Source organism: Gymnoscopelus microlampas, assembly GCF_963454915.1.
Source record: "Gymnoscopelus microlampas genome assembly, chromosome: 7".
Taxonomy (NCBI): Eukaryota; Metazoa; Chordata; class Actinopteri; order Myctophiformes; family Myctophidae; genus Gymnoscopelus; species Gymnoscopelus microlampas.
The window spans coordinates 33945616-33966226 of NC_139944.1; the positions used below are offsets into that span (position 1 = coordinate 33945616).

General features: G+C 42.8%; 1 protein-coding gene across 3 annotated transcripts in view; it reads right to left on the bottom strand.

Annotated features, from left to right (window-relative positions):
* The window catches only part of magi3b (membrane associated guanylate kinase, WW and PDZ domain containing 3b), a 305615-nt gene that overhangs the window by 7028 nt on the left and 277976 nt on the right, over positions 1–20611 (bottom strand). The window contains exons 11-20 of one of the 3 annotated variants that reach the window (XM_084062094.1): positions 18337–18736; positions 13237–13268; positions 11850–12009; positions 9659–9753; positions 7876–8083; positions 6042–6227; positions 5304–5489; positions 4647–4749; positions 2599–2707; positions 1708–1845 (exon numbers count right to left, since the gene is read on the bottom strand). In XM_084062094.1, the coding sequence (XP_083918220.1) occupies positions 1708–1845; positions 2599–2707; positions 4647–4749; positions 5304–5489; positions 6042–6227; positions 7876–8083; positions 9659–9753; positions 11850–12009; positions 13237–13268; positions 18337–18736 (1617 nt within the window). Of the gene's footprint in view, positions 1–1707; positions 1846–2598; positions 2708–4646; positions 4750–5303; positions 5490–6041; positions 6228–7875; positions 8084–9658; positions 9754–11849; positions 12016–13236; positions 13269–18336; positions 18737–20611 lie in introns of all 3 variants that reach the window. The other 2 variants (XM_084062095.1, XM_084062093.1) reach the window with 2 other exon arrangements.

Sequence of the window (20611 nt, forward strand, 5' to 3'; positions counted from 1 at the left end):
AGCTTGAAGCCGGTTCTACAAATGTCTTCTGAATCCCAACAGTTTTTTGAAAAGCGTATGTTTCTATGTCAGTGGTTCTCAAACGTTTTCATGTCAAGGACCCCCAAAATGATATGTATTTGGCCGCGGACTCCAATCTCACAATATGTTGTTCCAGGGACCCCCCAGAAGCAAAGATTTGAGTTACAAATGTTCGCTTGAAAAAAAATATATTGAAAGATTTGCACACATTTTTTTACGATTTCTCAAAAATAGCAGATATACAAGCTCGTAGCGCGGCACTCGGTGCCGCGCTATGAGCTTGTATATCTGCTATCTGCTAGCCAAAGTGTAAAATAATGCTTTGTTAGCTCAAATCAAAAAGTGACACAGATGCGTTCCTCAATGGGTTAACCACTCAAGCCACTATATACAGTAGCTCGGCGTACGTGACGAATAGCGGAAATAGCCGATCTACAAGATGGCGCCGTGAGCTCAAAAACATAAATTCTAATTAAGCTAAACGCTTCGCCTACAATTCCCAAAAATAGGGACGCCAGGGTTAAAGTGATGTGTGCACACACACTCACACATTTATATGCAAATACGCACAATCTAACAATCTCCATTTCGGGGCTGCACTCAGTCATGACATACCCTTGAGGGAGCCTCTATTATTGGAGATGACAGAATAAATAAGGATTAATAGCGTGTAAACATGTAAGTCTCTTAAGCTCTATTCCACCCTTGGCTAGGCAAACCTGTGCCCAGAGACCCAGAGATGCCTGATTATGACCTTACATCTGCTTTCTACTCATCTCCACTTTACTTTCAGCATTCCATTAACGGCAGAGCTAAATTGCATCCATCTTGTTGATAAGAAGTAAACACCATTTTGGAGGCACCCATCGCAGCTGGAGGCATCTGGCAATGTTATATACCAGTAATTGCTATACCAGAACAGATTTGGCATATTACCTCCATCTTTTACAAGCAGCCGAAATGTTATGATATTTCTTTAAAAAAAAATGTTTTAATTATGCAAATTCCCCCAACATGTATAGTCCCTACCACTGCTAAACCCTACTGTTTTCTCTTGGAGGGTGTGTTTTTTTCTCAGATACGCATGAAGCCAGTGGTGGAAAAAGTACTCAAATACTTTACTTAAGTAAAAGTACCAATACTGCAATATAAAAATACTCTGTTACAAGTAAAAGTCCAGAATTAAAATTTTACTTGAGTAAAAGTACAAAAGTATTGGCATCAAAATGTACTTAAAGTACCAAAAGTAAAAGTACTAAATATTTGAAAATAGCAGATCTACAAGTTCACAACGCGTCGCGATGCGACGCGTTGTGAACTTGTAGATCGGCTATTTTCAAATAGCCTAGATATAAAATAATATATATGTATAAAATAGGGCTAAAGTGGTTAATGTATGTTTCATTATATCATAATTTATATCTGAAAAGTAACTAGTAACTAAAGTTTTCAAGTAATTGAAGTGGAGTAAAAGTACGATATTTGCCTCTGAGATGTAGTGGAGTAGAAGTAAAAGTATTGGAAATTGGAAATACTCAAGTAAAGTACAAATACCTCAAAATTGTACTTAAGTACAGTACTTAAGTAAATGTACTTGGTTACTTTCCACCACTGCATGAAGCCACTAGCCGCTTCTTTTCCCCTGACAGTGAGGAGTTTGACCGGGAAGATATAAAAACCACACACATGAATCCTGCCATCGATCAGGGCAGGGCCGTCCTCGGCCAGTCTCAGGATGTACAGTCCCATGTTGTACTCTGTTCCGCCTCGCAGACTGAAGCCGAAGCCCCTGGGACCGCGCTCCAACTCCACCGTTATACAGCCCTGTGTGGACCCAGGACAAACATGGGTGAGTGTGCAGTCAGCCAGTCATACACACACACAAACACATGCATGCTGTACAAACAAAACACACACACACAAACAAAGCTCAGTCACACACACCCATGGACATTCTACATAACACACATAGGCCTACTGAAAAAAAAAACTTGTAGCTCCATATTCCAACTTTTTATGCTTTTTTCCTCTGTAAATGAATGCCCGACTTCATCATATAAGCGTGTCAAGCGAAAGCAGTGAAAATAGCTGATCTACAAGCTAACAACGCGTTGCAATACGACGCGTTGAGGCTTGTAGATTGGCTATTTTCGAAAGTGAAAGTATTTAAGTGTGGGTCTATGGGTTTTACAAATATTGAACCAATGAAGAGTTTTGACAAGAGCTTGTGATTAAATAATATCTACATTGGAACACAGGTTATTTTTTTGCCCCATTTGCTGAAAAGTCTCAGTTTTGGACATGCAAGGTTTCCATCCGACAGCTCACAACAAAACTCTCTCGCGCGCGCACACACACACACACACACACACACACACACACACACACACACACACACACACACACACAGACAGACAGACAGACAGACAGACAGACAGACAGACAGACACACACACAGTGTTTGCCATCATTTCTTCTTGTTTGTTCTTCCTGTCATAAACATTTGCGTTGTCCTCCCAAAGGGGTTGATTATATACACATACAAACAACACAGACCACCGTGTGTGTGACTCTTGCCTGGTGGGGTCCCGTGACGCACATCGTTCCCTGCTCGCTGAGGGGGAGCGTCTTGTAGTCGCTCCACGAACCCACTCCCTCCCGGCTCTCCTCCAGGTCCAGGTTGTAACTACAACGGACAGGAGAGGTCTGGCGTGTTAACTTCAATAATGCACTTTCTTTTTACAGCTCCGTCAGTCATGGTCTGGGGGGGTGAGGTGTGGTGGGGGCATTTTTAATCATCGAGTCATTATGCAAAAACATGAGGCGCAATTAAAGTGGTGGATGTTTAAAATGGGAAGGGCACTGTCCCTCATGTAGGTTGGAATTAAGCCTCAGTAAGTGAGGTTGTAGGTGACTCTGAACTGTGCACACTGCACATAATAATGGATGTATAACATTGTACAGTATATATCGCCACTGTGGAGTGGAAACCGCGTGTATGTCCAACACGTTATGTTATAAATATTATTTAAAAAAAAGATTTAGAATAGTGAAAATAGCCGATTTACAAGCTCACAACGGCGAGGCGTTGTGAGCTTGTAGAACGGCTATTTTCACTACTTTTGTGCGGCATTAATAGCGGCATTTGTAGGGCATTAATTTACGGGAAAACATAAAAAGTTGAAATATGGAGATACTGTATGAGGTTTCTGCCCGACAGCATCAATATATTATGTATAGCATTTCTTGATATGGAGATTCTGTTCTTTCTAAATCTTTATCATGAAAAGTGTAGTAAATGTATGGATGGTATTATGAATGCAATGTGTCTTCATACTGTGTAAAACTATCTGCTTGAATATTCCCACATGGTGACGTGTTTTTCATTCTATGTAGTGTCCTTTGAAAAGAAAGACTAAACCCGTTATATGACCTTAACCACTTAAACCCTCTAGTCTTAGAGATACAGACTTGAGTTAAGACTGTACTCTTTTCCCGTCTACAACAAATCTCTTTGCCCAAAATAGCCGATCTACAAGCTCAAAACGTGGCGTGTTGCGATGCGTTTCAGGCTTGTAGATCTGATATTTTTGGCGAATGTTCCCTGTAGGCCTGACCTCGACTAGTCGAATAGTTGACTAATTAGTCGCGGGGGGTCCGAGTCGACTGCAGGTCTCTTAGTCGAATTATAAAAAAAATATATTATTATTATTTATTTATTTTACTGAGAGATTGGCCTAGTTTTTTTTATATTAATTAACTTATAGTTGCCAAAAATAGGATATACATCATGATTTATTGGGAGAAACCAATAGTATTATGTTAAATCAGACACTAAGCACCCCTACAGCCAAATGGAATGTTCCTCTATTGCATAACATATTTTTTGCATGATTTGACTGAGAGATTGGAAGTTGAATCAGACTGATTCGACTGCCAATCTCAGTCGAATCATGCAAAAAAAATAATATATATATATATATAGCTTTGCTGTTTAAAGCTTCCGCGTGCGTTACAAGCAAATCCACGCAAAAAAAAGCATCGATTCATGTTCTGCCATGAGCCTGGCTACAGGCTGGAACCATAACATTCCCCTCGCGGGTTACAACGGGGGGGGGGGGGTCGCGCATGACCGTTTTTCCCCACAGGAAACAGATTCGGAGATATAGGCGTTTCAAAGTAGGAAATAGACAGGAAACGGATGGGGGAAAAAAAAGTGTTTCCGGTGAGCGATCTGGCACTTCCTTCGCAGGATTACAATGGGTGCTCCCAGAGCTGCTCTAGCCCCGCCCGCGCGGAGAAAAACAAAAAAAAACAAAAAGACTGAAATCACGGTTCAGACCGTGTTCGGCACCGAAGCTTCGGAACCGCCACTATGTAAACACACGGTTCAGACCGTGTTTGGCACCCGATGTGTTAATAAGCTCTTTGTCTCATTTATACTTAGTCGTGTCCAGTGTCATAGACGATCAACAAGCTCACACAGCGCGTTGCAGACATGTCTACAAGCTTACAACGCTACAAGCTAGATCTTGTTAAACAGCAGATAGCGACAAGTTGTGAGCTTGTAGTATCTGCGGATTGCGGCACAAGAGGAGTATAAATACAGGAGTATAAATGATTACTGTTGGTCCTGTAGCGCTGACCTCTGATTCAGGTTCAGGACTCTGTGTTGAAGTGCTGGACTCTGTTTGGCTGAGCTTGGTGCTGAGGGTGGGCCCTTGTACTCTGAAACGAAAAGGTTTGAGGTTCCAGTGTAAGAAACAAGCATATGAAGAGTTATGAAAATAGCCTACAGAATATCTTCAAGCTGGGAGCTATTTTCACTACTTTTCTGCGACACTCTTGTGTGATGCAATAATCCTTTAATTAGCCTACATAGTGATCAGTTGGAAAAATCATTTTCATTTAGTTAGACTTAATAATGCACTAGAATGTTTTGCCACTCTAACAATTGACAACAACTGACTGTTTTAATTTTGTGCCAGTTTAGCCAAATAGATTTCTGTCAATTGTGATCAAGTAACTTAAACCCTCTATATACTTAGTACAAGTTTACCGCGGCTCTGTACTTGGTCCGCTCTTGTTCTCCTCTACACACTCTTTGCCGACAATAGTCGATCTAATAACTTACAATGTGTTGCCAATGTGACGATTTTGTAGATCAGCTATTTTCAGCCAATGTTCGCCCAGAATAGAGGTCCATGTCGTTAAAACTCTTATACACAGAAACACAGTCACAGCTGAACTACTATATAACTGCGTATATGGAAAACACACACCATCCTCAGGAACCACGGTGAGCGTGACAACGTTGCCGGCCTCCTTGATGAGCTGGACGATGTCGTTGTGAGACAACTCTATGATGGAGCGTCCGTTGACGGCTGAGATACGATCTCCCACGTTCAGCAGGCCACAGCGGTCGGTGGGACTGCCCTCTATGATGCGGCCGATCTTATGTGGAATGACTGGAAAGGTGAAAACACATGAGACGCCTACAGTTAGACACCTAATGTATAGTAGACCAACGGCTCCCAACCTTTTCTGGATCAGGGCCCACTTGAAAATCGCGAAAGTAGCAGATATACAAGCTCTGCTATTTTTGAAAAATCGTGAAAATGTGTGAAAATCTTTGAATATATATTGTTTTAAAGCGAACATTTTTAACTCAAATCTTTGCTTATGGGGGACCCTGGAACACAATATTTTGAGATGGGGGTCGGCGGCCAAATTCATATCGTTTTGGGGGTCCTTGACATGAAAAAGTTTGAGCACCACTCACATAGAAACATACGTTTTTCCGAATACTGTTGGGATTTAGGAGACATTTTGTAGAATCGGAACCTCAGGCTTTAGTGGGTTAAAGAAACACTCAGTCAAGTCAAGCGTCAAAAATAGGCGATGTACAAGCTTGTCGATCGGCTATGTGTAGCGCAGGACACCGTCATGCAACAAAGTATAAGTCAGGCTGAAGTTTGAGCAAAGCAAGCGGGACGTGATGGATGTGGGAGAGCTCTCACCTCCCAGTGGAGGTCTGCTCTTGGAGGTGAGGATGACGAAGCCGAAGCCCTCCGTGTCCTTGCGGTGGAGGGTGATGTCAAAGGACTCGTGGTCCAGAACGCTGGGCAGGGGCATCCGAGGCAGCCGGGGAGAGCCGTTCACCAGCGCTGGAGCCATGATGTTCAGGATCTCATCTTCTGTCGCATCTGATGGGGGAGGAGTCAGTGCAATCAGATAGGATTGAAAACATATGTGCACATGTGTGTGTGTTTGTGTGTACTGTATATTATGTGTGGGTGGGCTCATAGACCTGCTGTTTAGTGTGTATAATAATGAATGTCCAAAGAGCTAGCAAAAATACTTGTAATGTAGCCAGGCTATATCAGAGAGATAATGATAACTTGTGTGATATTTTCATATTAGGTCAAATTAATTATGTAAAACATAGTTGTTGTTTTTTATATACTTTGGTGTAGAACCATAGAAGCAAAGTATTAAAAACAATAAAAGCTTTGATCAATGGTAAAATATAGATTAAATATAACTAATATACATATAATATACAACTAATATGCAATATATATAGAAGACACAAATGGCAAGGAAAGACACACCTGAACAGGAATACATTGTCTAAAAACTAAACATGCTAATCTAGAAAACAGAGGCACAAAACGACTGATGTAATTAAACAATTAACCAATTACAAGACAAAGCTGATCTCCAAGCTCACAGCTTGTAGATTGGCTATTTAAACTTTTTTTTTGGAATGGATTATAAGAAAGTGAAAATTTGCCCAAAACAGGGACGCCAGGGTTAACGTGGTGAAAGTGATGTTGAACTTTGATAGAACCTTGTTGTATACAATACAACAAGCCTGAGCCTGATATGAGTCCAAGAGCCCTATTTTCCGGTCAGCAGAAAGCGGTGCAATGTGGTTTATCTTGCTCAGTAGTTATCTTATCTTATCCCTCGCGCCCGCATTGTCTAGGTAGCAAATGAGGTGTAGTCTGGCACGATCACAGCTCAATGCTATTTTTCCTACAGACTTTGCGCTTCCAGACCAGCTAGCAGCTAGCAGCATGCACACAACCAAGTGTAAATGAAGCATAAACATTTATTTAAAAATAGGGTCTTGACCATCCTGTTACTTTATCTTCTCCCGGCTATTTTGCCCACTGGTGCTGCTCAAGGTATTGGTGATTTAGAACTTTTTGTGGCACTGGAGAACGGCCGACAAGGGTAATATCACATGACTACAGCCATTTCACTTGACCAAAATTACACATCAGGACTAGTTTCTTAACAAATTGGCAGAATCTGCTTTGTTTGTGTCCATTTATGAGCTAAAAGTGTGATTTCAGGACCTGTTCTACTACACAACAAGAGTGAATGCAATCACCACTTCCAGTTTCGCACTCACAGAGCACAGAAGCACAACAGATAAAGATGAGTGACAATATTTGGACTTACAGTAACTAATGCCCAGCCTTAAAGGGATAGTTCACCCCCAAAATGACTTTTTTTCTATCGATTAGTCACCCCATGGAAACTTGAATTCATGGATATTTTTTTAATTTGTCGCATCCCCAAGCCAATAATTTGATGACCGGCAGTGATTCCGCGGTTCCAGTAGGAGACACAAAGGAGACTCTTTGTGTCTCCTACCGGAACCGCTGCCTACCGGTCCACTGGTCATCAAATTATTGGCTTGGGAATAAGACAAAAACAAAAAAATATCCATGAATTCAAGAGTCCATGGGGTGAAGAATTGATGGGAAAAAAGTGATATTTTGGGTGAGCTATCCCTTTAAAACCTGAGCGCTTGTGTCCAAATATTGATCATGCGCCCACCTCTGTAGATGACCTTCCTCCGTACGGTCAGCATGACTTGGCCGTTGCGGGCAGCATTGGTCATCAGATCCAGCACCTGCTTGTGGGAGCGACCTTTGACCATCACGCCATCGATCCCTATTAGCTCATCTCCCGCTCTCAGGCGACCGTCTTTTTCCGCCGCTCCGTTGGGCACAATGGCCCCGATGTACACCTGAGGAAAGATATTCTGCTGCAGCGTCAGTATAACGGAAGTCTCTCACAATAACACATTTCAACCCATTAAGACCTGGAACACGTATGTGTCACTTTTTCATTTGAGCTAAAAAGCATTATTTTACACTTACTGGCTATTCAAAAATAGCAGATATACAAGCTCATAGCGCGGCACCGAGTGCCGCGCTATGAGCTTGTAGATCTGCTATTTTTGAAAAATCGTAAAAATGTGTGCAAATCTTTGAATATGTATTGTTTTCAAGCAAACATTTTTAACTAAAATCTTTGCTTCTGGGGGTCGCTGGAACAAAATATTTTGAGATGGGGGTCCACGGTCAAATACATATCATTTTGGGGGTCCTTGACATGAAAAAGTTTGAGAACCACCGATATAGAAACATGTTTTTTTCAGAATACTGTTGGGATAAACATGTCAGAATCAGCTTTATTGTCACATCACAGAAGTAAAGAAGTGGGTGAAATTCATTTTCGTGCATATTCCCATCGTTTTGTTATTTCCATAGAAGAAAGAAAGGGAAGAAGAAGAGGGGGGGGGGGGATTGGCGAGAGGGGAAAGGAGATCAAACAAGGTGCGTGAGCATAGCTATACTTATGGACGTTAGTTAAGGTGCTAGAAAAAAAAACACAAAAAGACAAGTCAGTGCGTTGTACATGGGATTAATATGCAAAATGTCAGTGCGTGTCGACCGCATAATCCACATAAAGTAGACTGACACTGGTATAATCCACAAGTAGGTCCATGAGGAAGAGCAAAGAAAAAAAGTCAAGTCACTTGTCGGTATAATCCACAGGTAGGTCCAAGGCAGAACTAAATCCAAGTCACTTGTCCCTGGTATAATTCACAGGTAGGTCCAAGGAAGAGCAAAGGTCTGAGAACAGCCTGACAGCACCGCCTGTCATCAGACTGCTGAACAAAGCCTTGTTCAGCAGTCTGACGGCAGCTGGGTGAAAATGAGTTTTCTCTGAGGACACAACTGCTTCCTCCCAATACGATGTCGAAAGCCTGAGTTTGTTCCGCATGGGGAAATACCAGATCTGACAATGTGTAGCAGCGTAACATTATCAGCTTGCAGATCTAATATTTTCTATGCTTCGACACTGGCGAGCAACTAAGTATAAATCAGGGTCTAGCTTCTCTCAATTAATGTTCAACTCAGAAATAGTGATCTCTACCAATTACTGAGGTCATTATTAGAAGGTTTAAAATGATATGACAGTATTCAAAAACATGTAAATACTAAAACAGATATCATTGGACAAAGTCATGTATACTTTGCCATATGGCAGTGTTGCCTGAAGGTGTAGCTCACTGATAATAACAGATTTTCAAGTGAAAGAAGGTTTATGGTTTCTGTTTTGTTACGAGTATGTTTGTCAGATGTTGTATGTGGAAAATTCTTAAAAAATCAATAAAAATATGAATTGGAAGTGAAAGAAGGTTGAAAATGTGTTCTTTTTGGCGAGGTACATTCTCGGCAGATGATAAATACCATACGCTCAAAAACATGCCCATTGTAACTGAAACGTTGAGGTCCATTCACGTAGAACACGTGCTGTATGTACTTACTGGCTGCTCGGGTCCCTCTCCACCCAGAACTCGGAACCCAAAGCCAGTCTCGATGTCTCTCTTCAGGTACACGTCTATGTCTTTGGTGTGTGGCTCTGTAGGGAAGAGGTAATGCTTCATCAAAATGGTCTTTATTCGACTGCAGTGGGCTATGAATAATACATTATTGATGGGTTGCACTACACACACTGACTGGCTGAGTTGCCAGATGAGTTTAAGTTCAACAAAAGGCTAAAAAGTGACTTTTAGAAAGAAGTCCATCGATTGCAGCAATTCCCAACATGTGGGCCGGGGCCCACTGGTGGGCCATGAGGATATTGCAAGAGGGCCCCCAAAATAATTGGCAAAACAGTATGATTTGAATGATAATATAGCATTAACCTATTAAGACCTGTAACGCATCTGTGTCACTTTTAGATTTGAGCTAAAAAGCATTATTTTACACTTTGGCTATTCAAAAATAGCAGATCTACAAGCTCATAGCGCGGCACCGAGTGCCGTGCTATGAGCTTGTAGATCTGCTATTTTTGAAAAATCAAGAAAATGTGTGCACATCTTTGAATATATCCTTTTTAAAGATTAAGATTAAAAAGATGTAAAGATTTGTAATTGAAATCTTTGCTTCTGGGGGTCCCTGGAACAAAATATTTTGAGATGGGGGTCCGCGGCCGAATACATGTACATTTTGGGGTCCTTGACATGAAAAAGATTGAGAACCACTGATATAGCAACATGAGTTTTTTCAAAAAACTGTTAGGATTTAGAAGACATTTTGTAGAATCGGAACCTCAGGCCTTAATGGGTTAATACAAAAAAAGAAAAGTAAAAAAAAAAAAGTTAAATTAGTATACCAATAAATAGTTAAAGTATACTACGTTAGTTCCATTGAGCCAAGCTTCATTAAAATAAACAGGCTCTGAAAATGCACACAACCCACTTAACACTGCCTGAACTGTGTCCCTGGTGGAGCCTTCTTCAGCAACCTTTCTCACATTTGGTTACGTCATTCTAAAAGCTTTGAACTGGGAAGGTTTACTCATTGTGCACAGCAAAGGCCCGAGGTTAATTGAACTCTCCATGGCCACTAGACGTAAGTAGGTCGAAATAAATGAGACCCTCGACTAAAAGAAGAAACGCAAATACGTAAGCACTTGTTCCTTTTAACATCACTTAAGCCTGCATGAGCTCAACAGTGGGAGTTGACTGGAGACTGACAACGATTCTCCATCACCTGCTCCTGCTCTGCAGAATGAGTCTACAGTTTTCTGAAACACTTATGTTGCTATAATATCAATGGTTCTCAAATCTTTTCATGTCAAGGACCCCCAAAATTATATGTATTTGGCCGTGGACCACCAGCTCAAAATATTTAGTTCCAGGGATCCCCTGAAGCAAAGATATGAGTTACAAATGTTCGCTTTAAAAATATTCAAAGATTTGCAGACATTTTCATGATTAAACAAAAATAGCAGATCTACAAGCTCATAGCGCCACGCTATGAGCTTGTAGATCTGCTATTTTTTAATAGCCAAAGCATAAAATAATGGTTAAAGTGGTTAAAATCTAAAACAGATGCTTTCCCTAATCAAAAATAGCAGATCACAACGTGCTCACATTGCAACGCGTTGTGAGCTTGTAGATTGGCTACATTCAATAATTTATTTATTATTCATTTTACAAACTTTACGCCTATAAGTGCCTATAAGCGCTATTTCCAAACCAGTTTAGAGAGCTCAACTGGCTCCCAGTAGAATCCAGGGTAACCATGGCCAGATTGACCATCGTTCATAAGATCATATATGGCGAGGTCCCCACATTTTTAAAGACAAGTACACAATTTTTTCACCAGAGCCGGCTTTTAAAAGTCAAGTGGGTTAGGGATCATTTACTTACATAGGAGCCACACAGTGGAACGACCTTGAAACCAGTGTCAAACTGAAAACCAATCTTGTCATGTGTTTTGTATTGTAATGTATTTTTTACTTATTGACTGTAAGTAAATGTGAGAGGACCTCAATGGAATGGAAATAAGACCCAGGACTTTCTTGTGTAATCCTCCAACTGCTGTAACCATGTGGTTTTGCTTTTCAAATAAAATCGATGATCGATTATGAATCGATTTAATTATAAGATTATCGAATATTTTTTTTATAATCAATTAGTTGGATGAACTGTTGCACTCTATACTCACGCTTGCTCTCCAGCAGTGCTTTGGACTTGAGGTACATCTCGGTGGCGTCTCTCTTGGGGGAGTCGGCGGCGCGCAAGGTGCTGGTGTTGGAGTGATAGGTCAGCGCGTGGGGAGCCGAGTCCGTCATACTGTCCAGAGTCTCTGTGCTAGCCGTCATTTCCTGTCTCTGACAGACACACACACACACACACACACACACACGCACACACACACACACACACACACACACACACACACACACACACACACACACACACACACACACACACACACGCACACACACACGTGCAAAGAGCATCCGTCACATACGATCTCAGTTTGATTTAGCTATTAATCAAACCATTTAGCATATAAAGACAACCTAAGTGACTGTTTCTACTTTTTTACCACACATTGTTATTGTTGTGCCTTTGATGCACGCGCCCGCGTGAATGCACACACACGCACGCGCACGCACACACGCGCACGCACACACACACACACACACACACACACACACACACACACACACACACACACACACACACACACACACACACACACACACACACACACACACACACACACACACACGCACACGCACACACACACACACACACACACACACACGATCGATACCGACAGAGTAGCTGTCATGTCATATCATGCTCTCTTGCTTCAGGTATTATCCGAACCATTAGGGTGAAAGACCATCAAAATTACTTTTTTCTTGCCCCCCGCTTTCCAGTCGTCGTGTTTTCATTAGATCACGTGTCCCTCGGGATGCTATTCACCCATGAAGGGCGCTCGCATGGTTTATTGATAGCCTATAACACCTCATTATGTCAGAAAAGTAGCTGAGGATCTAATGGTGATAGAGGACCAAAGGCAAGAAAGGTCATTTCCTCGGCGCGCTCCTCTCTTACACACAGACAGATTTTTACTCTACTTTGCTCCCATTGTTTGGATGGCTCAGCAATGGGAATGGAATATCATTTTACAATCCGCAGAAAAGGCCAAAAAAAAAGAAAGAAATGGTTGTGGCAGGTCTATTCAGGGAGAAAGGGCAACTTCTTTATCTAAAACGGCTGTATTAATAATCCTACCATATCTAAGGCAGGCCGCTCATGCTTCATTACCATCGCAATCCCCTGACAATGGCCCGAGAATACCAACATTGAAAAGAAGTAATTAAGACCGTTTTTCAGCGCAAACAAAGGGAGGCGCCGCGAAACATAATCAATATTCAAATGTATTGCTATCATTTAATTCGATGCAACAGAGGCTTATTTTTTTTCTGGTTAAGCTGAAGGACAAAAGGCATTTGGAATTGAATTGAGGGGTAAGTGTCCCAAGGCGAGAACGAGTGGTGTGCGCAAGGGGAACAAGATATGTGCTTTTTACTCACAGGTTTCAGGCTCTTGATGGGAGACGTCTGACCTATAGAAACAAACACATAATGGGATGTGGTCATCAAACACACACATGGAATGCTAAACAAAAAACTTAAAAGCAGCACTCGGCCACTCGGCCACCAGATGGCACTGCTTCCCTGACGGAGAAATGCGGAATTCTACACTGCAAAATCCTGAGTGCTCATTTGACTCTGAAGAGTGTACAAACCTCACCAAATGGACCCCGTAACTGGTTACATTTGTTACACTGGCAGAGTTAAAAATGGATAAATTAACGGTAGGAAAAAAAGACACCATTCTAAACTTGGAGGCTACACAGCAAAAAAATCCTCAGCCTTAATTTAACTCTCTCCGTATTCAATTAACTCTTACGGGTCCGTTTGTGTACACTGATCATTTCACAGCGTAGAAAGCCCCATTAGTAACTATACAACATCATAGCGCATTCAAGATAAATGGGGGATAGATGTACGTTAATTACAGATAATTAAAAGATAAGATGTATGTAGATGCCGTGGGAAAGAGCCGTCTGCACGGGAGAGAGAGAGGACCTGCTACACTGAGCCAGAAATGAAGAGAGACAGAGAGAGAACATGCATAGAATTCAATGAATTTCTCTTTCTCTCTCTCTCTCTCTCTCTCCTCTCTTCTCCGTACAGCACACCCACACGTTCACATGTCTTTTGTGCTCAGTACTACTGCCTATACAGTTCATCTCCTGGAAAATAAGCTTGTAGATCGGCGCTATTTTCGGCCGCGGCACACCGGTCCTGCGGCGAAGTGTAAAGCAAGCCTTTTACATTTGGCTGCATTCACAAACACAACAGCTCATGCATCATCTTGTTATGGGCTTTGGGAGGCACCGCCGGGGCTCGGCCCAGTGAGTGTGAAGGGCTTAATGGAGCCTGATGGAGAGAGAGAGAGAGCGCTGTCTGTCTGTCTGTCTGTCTGTGCTCCAGTGTTAGACAGAAGACCACAATACAAGCACCTCCTGACCACTAATGCTATGATTATCACTATACTGCCATGATGGCCATATGCACCTCAATGCCATGCACATTATCTCTTTCTCCATCACTTTGCCCTCCTCTTTGTGTGCAGTGAGTGCACGCACGCAAGCATGCACGCGCACACGCGCACACATGCACACACATCCTCTTACACACATACACATCTCCAGACCATCAGTTCCCAACACAAAAGGAATATCTTTTTACCATGCACTTGAACACCAGCATCCATATCCTGGGGGGGAACATTAGCTATAAATAGCAGATCTACAAGCTCACAGCGAGTCGCAACGCAACTACTTGTGGCAACAGATATTTGGTAGACAGAAAAAAAACTGTCCAAATACAGAGCCAACTCAGGTCCAGTTTACTAACTGTAGAGGCTAACGAGGGCTTAAATCTGTGGCAGAGCCCCAGAATGGGACTGAGGGCTGGGGCTCTAGTGCAGAGATTCCGAACCTGTGGACCGCGGCCCACTGGTGGGCCATGAGGATATTGCAAGTGGGCCCCATAATATACTGTAACATTAACTCACTGAGTGCCAGATTTTTTTTAATTGTTTTTTTTACTATTTTTCAAAAACACGTGAATCACGTCATTGGCACGTTGAGCCATAGCGGTAAAAACACGTGAAACACGTTAATGGCACTCAATGAGTTAATATAAAAAATATTATTGTAAAAAGTAATGAAAAACTAGTTACAGTATCATTGTGACACCGATAAATAGGAACTTAAAGTTTACTATTTAGTTCCACTGATCCAAGAATCACGGAACACAATCGATTGATTGATGATTAAACTAAACATGCTCTGAAAATGCTCACAGCATTGTGGTCACAGCACAGTGGTCCAGGGATCACCAGTGGTCCTTGAGGGGGTTCCAGGGGGTCCCCAGTAAAAGGTGTTAATACACTTTCACCCCTTTATCCATATTGTATATGTTGGCTATTCAAAAATAGCAGCTATACAAGCTCACAGCGCGGCACTTTGTGCCGCGCTGTGAGCTTGTATAGCTGCTATTTTTCAACATTTTCAAAAAATCTTGAAAGTGTTTGAAGAATTTTGTAGAATTTTGTCATTTTTAACACAAATCTTCTCTTCTGGGGGTCCCTGGCACAAAACATTTTCAGTTCCGCAGCCTAATGTAATATCAATGTAGAGGTCCTTGGCATGAAAAAGGTTGAAAACCACTGACTTAAGTGAAGGCAGACTGGGCTGCTGTGACCGAGCCATTTAGAGATTTTTCAGGGGCCCTGATCCAAAAAGGTTGGGGACCACTGACTGCTCTGGTACATTTGGGTGGTGGTGTGTGTCCAGGTGGTACGGGTGTTGGCAGAGGAAGGGGAAGAGGAAGAGATGAGTTTAGAAGGAGGAGACTGGCCCCCGGGGCCCACTAGGGGCCACACGGTGATTAGCCACGGCTCTTTAGAGGGGACCGCGGATTTGGCAGCGTGTAGAACCCCCCCCCCCATGCTCCCTCCGCTGGTGATCAAAGCCAAACCACGGTTCATCCTTCCACCCGTGCAGCAGCAGTTCCTCACAGCGGCAGGAGATGGATGTGGGAGACATTTGAAGTGTGCACACTGCACAGACAAGCGCACACACACGCGCACGCACACACACCTGCACACACACACATACACACACACACACACACACACACCTGCACACACACACATACACACAACGCACGCTGGCTGGGCAATTAACCGAAAATATATCGAAATCGATGTTTTGAATCAACAACTGAATAATAATGACATAATAATCAACAAGCAGGATTTTATAAAAAATATTTTCTTTTAATGTCTTATATATCAACCAATCGCCAGCGTATTTTTATTTTACAATGGACTAAATCGATTAGTGTGATTAACCGCCTGCTTAACCCTGTATTATACTTTGTTGTACAAAGGCGGCGTAAAATAATTGCCAATCTACAAGCTCACGACGCGTAGATCTGCTATTTTCATACGTTCATTCATGGAATAATCATGATATCGATTTGAAGTCACATCGCCCAGCCGTAACACACACACACACACACACACACACACACACACGTCTCCACTCTCCTCTCATATCCCAGTGCTTATGTAATCCCCCTCTCAGGCTTGCAACAGACTGCAGCACGCCTCGCTGGGAAAAAATATATAAAAATATTGCGATGCAAACAGAGGCAAACAGAGTGAGCTAGAATGGGTGTGCACTCACGTGTGTGTGTGTGTGTGTGTGTGTGTGTGTGTGTGTGTGTGTGTGTGTGTGTGTGTGTGTCTGTGTGCATGTAGGAAAAAATACCACACATGCACTGTAAAATCGTCCGTGTTAATTTCACTCCATTTGGTTACGTTTGTACGTTTGTACCCCTACGTTTGAGTTACAAATGAACCAATTCACACTGAGCGTTCTACTGTGTGAATGAACCGACAGGGGACAGCCAAATCCTCATCTCTCTGAGTTAAATGAACACTGAGGATTTTACTGTGTGTGTGTGTGTGTGTGTGTGTGTGTGTGTGTGTGTGTGTGTGTGTGTGTGTGTGTGTGTGTGTGTGTGTGTGTGTGTGTGTGTGTGTGAGGGGGGGGGGGGGGGGTGGGGTGATTTGAGGCTCATCAGCAGTTGCCACGGCTACGGAGGTGCAGGTGGATCTGTTTTTGCAAAAGCTTAATTCATACATTGTCGCATGGCGCTGTCGCGGCACGAAAATAGCCGACCTACAAGCCCACTTGTGGGCTTGTAGATCGGCTATTTTCACCGCGCGACACTGTCGAGCGTCAAAGTATTAATGGGGCTTGAGAAGGCAGCAGTGTCTCATGTGCAGGTGAACCCTTCAGGGCAAAGTGACTTCAGACAGTGACATGGCCCAAGGCGTCCGGAGCAGGGTGACAGGGTGACGTCACCCCGTCCATCCCACCGCTGTCTCTCACCTCCTCCTGTTAGGATCAGCACGCTGACCTCCTCCCCCATGTACACTGTGGACAGTTGCATTGACAGTTGTTGACAAAACTGAGTCAAAGCAATGACTGTGTACAGACGCACAGACAGACGTAGATACAGACGGACGGACGGACGGACGGACGGACGGACGGACGGACGGACAGAGACAGATAGCTAGATAGACATGGCTAGGTAGACAGACAGACAGACAGACAGACAGACAGACAGACAGACAGACAGACAGACAGACATATACTAAACTAAAATTGTGCTAAATAGCATAAACCTCTTTTGGTGCTCTACAGCACCCATCTTTGCCAAATGCTTTTGATACTATTAGAGGTGCTTATATTAAGTTGAAGTACCAGAAGAGAAGCTCTAAAGAATACAGGGGCTTAACGGGTTCTTTGTACGGCAGCGGTACCACAGTACAGTATATAGAAACCACCATATATCAACCACCCCAAGGAATCACTGAAGAGCCACTATTGTTTTGTGTACAGACAGATATATACTGAACTAAAATTGTGCTAAATAGCATAAACCTCTGTTGGTGCTATGCACCTACAGTATCTTTGCCAAATGATTCTTTATAGAACTATCAGAAGTGCCTACATTAAGTTGAAGAACCAATAGAGAAGCTCTAAAGAATACAGGGGCTTAACAGGTTCTTTGTACGGTAGCGGTACTACCGCCATTGTTTTGCCAAACCTTTTTGCCAAACTCACTGTCCTCCTTCAAATCTCTTCTAAAAACTCACCTCTATCGCACAGCTTTTTCTTAGATTATGAACTGTTGTACTATTTATGCAATACATTCTATTGTATATTAACTGTTGTTATTGTAAAGCACTTTGTAACTTGTTTTTAATGAAGGTGCTAAACAAATAAAGTTATTATTATTGTATACAGACAGATGCAATGATTGCTAGATTAGAGACAAAGAGATAGTGTATAAACAAAGATAAAGAGGTAACGATATCGACACACACACACACACACACACACACACACACACACACACACACACACACACACACACACACACACACACACACACACACACACACACACACACACACACACACACACACACACACACACACACACACACACACACACACAGCGTAGTCTACTCTGTACTGACCTCCTCGCAGCACCAGCACGTTGACCTGGCTGCCCACCGGCAGGTCCTTGAGGATGTCCACCACCTGGGCGTGGCTGAGCGTCTGCACGTTCTGCCGGTTGATCTCCTTGATGACGTCTCCCTTCAGCAGGCCGCGGCACCACTGGGCGTCCAGGATCATCTTCACCTTCTGGCCCAGCGGGCAGTCGGCGATGGCGAAGCCGAAGCCGCCAGGCCCCTTCACCAGCGGCAGGCTCACCAGCTCCGGCTGCAGCATCCCCCCCGAGCCCCCCGAGGAGGAGGTCATGGCCATCACCGCCGCCGTGGCCTCCGGCACGCTGGAGGTGCTGCCGTGGCGCCCGTCGGGCAGCGCGGCCACCACGGGCCGCCCGCTGGAGTCCATGGTCACGTAGTGGAGCTCCTGTAGGAGTATAGGGTTGTCACCATCGTGACATTTTGTTTGACGATTATAATTGTCAAATAATTGCGATTAGCAATTTGATTGTGTTCTTTGTCATTGAACGTCTGGAAAAAAAAAAAGTCTTTCTTTTGATTCTTAAGGTCCTTACATACCGGCGAATATACGCAAAATTCGGACTCGTTCCGAATAATTAAAAGACGCTTTTTCGCTTTTTCGCTCCATGTACGGAGCCATTGACTTTATAAGGTTTTTTAAAAAAAACGCATTATTCGCACGAAAAAATCGCCCCGGTGTGTAAGGACCTTTAGGCTTTGTAAACAACAATTGCACAGGGCTTATTATGGTAAATAGCTACGCAGCCCTTGTACGTCACACCGCTTGAAGTCCAGAACCACGAGCCAGCCCATATGTGGGCATATAAGAAGGCTGCCCGGCCGTTTGACTTCAAACTCTCTGTGTGTATTGCAGAGGACCCAAGGGAGTGATGTAGAGTGGGAAGTGGGTTGGTGGTTGAACAAAAAAAAGATCATTCAGCAAATCCCCATATATGGAACTCTGATGTCATCAATATGATGTCATACTGGTGTCCTGGACTCCATATTTGGGTATGGCTGACACAAAACTCCATACATGGAGACCTAGCTGCCCATCATTGGGTAATAAAGTAAGCAACGTTAAACAAATTTGTTTTAAACTTAGACTTAAAAACAGCTAGGGTTGGGGCTTGTCTAATGTAATCTGGAATATGATTCCAGGTTTGTGGTGCATGGTAGTGAAATGCTGCTTCACCGCGTTTTGCTATAACTGTGGGAACAACTATACCAGCCCCAGATGACCTAAGGCAGTTGTTCTCAAACCCGTTAGGGTCCATTTGGTTCCATTTGTATACTGTCAGTGTATTTATGAACTCAACGGTCACGTTTTGGACATCGGTTATTGAGGCACTACAGTCAGAGTTACAGACTTGAAGGGGCAATTTTGAACCTCCTCAAAGGAACCCTGAGAGGACTTGGACTTTCAGAACCACTGACCTAAGGGTTCTAGGGGGGTTCATACATATGTTCCAGCATGTCTGAGATGTAGCTGGGCCCGGAGCCACAGAGAGATTTGTAGACATTTTAAAATCAAGTTAACACATTCACTGTTTAATTAATTCATCCTCCAGCATTTTATACCAATCTTCCGAGACCCAGAGATGTTGTTTTTCAAAGAAGATGTAAACAACAGATGTCTGGGGGGGGGGGTCTCTTATATCATCCGGAAAAGAAAAATTGTAATTGCGATCTTTGTTCTTTAGTTATCGGCTGTTGAAAATAGATTGTTTTCACCAAAAACACAATCTGGGAAAAGAAATCAGAGATAAATGTATCCTCCTATAAATTGCAAAACCTCTGTTTGTTTGTTTGTCTGTTGTGTGCATGGACTAGTTTTTATAAATCTGATAATGTACGTGCATTCTTCTTCGGGAGTCCCAGGATCAGTCACAGGTTGCAGAAGAGCGCCCTCTATCGTAATCACTGAAAACACCAACTAACGTCTACAGTGCGTGCCAAAAAGGGGGCGTCAACAAGTGTCATTTGCTAGCGGCGGACATCTTCGTGGGGTATAAACAGGTTGACTTAACACATTGGGTGCCAGGTTTTTTTAAAAACAGAGTACACTGAGTGCCAGGATTTTTAACCATTTTTTAGGAGCCGAGATACAGGCTTTTGAAGTCATAAGTTAACCAGAAAGTGGATTGGAGTCAAAATCTTCGGAAAATGATATCTCCTGGTGCTTAGAAGGTAAAAAAAAAAAAAAATGAAAAAAATAATTTTTGAATTTTTTTTTTTTTTTTTTTTTTTCAAAAACCGTATATATACGGTTTTGGCACTC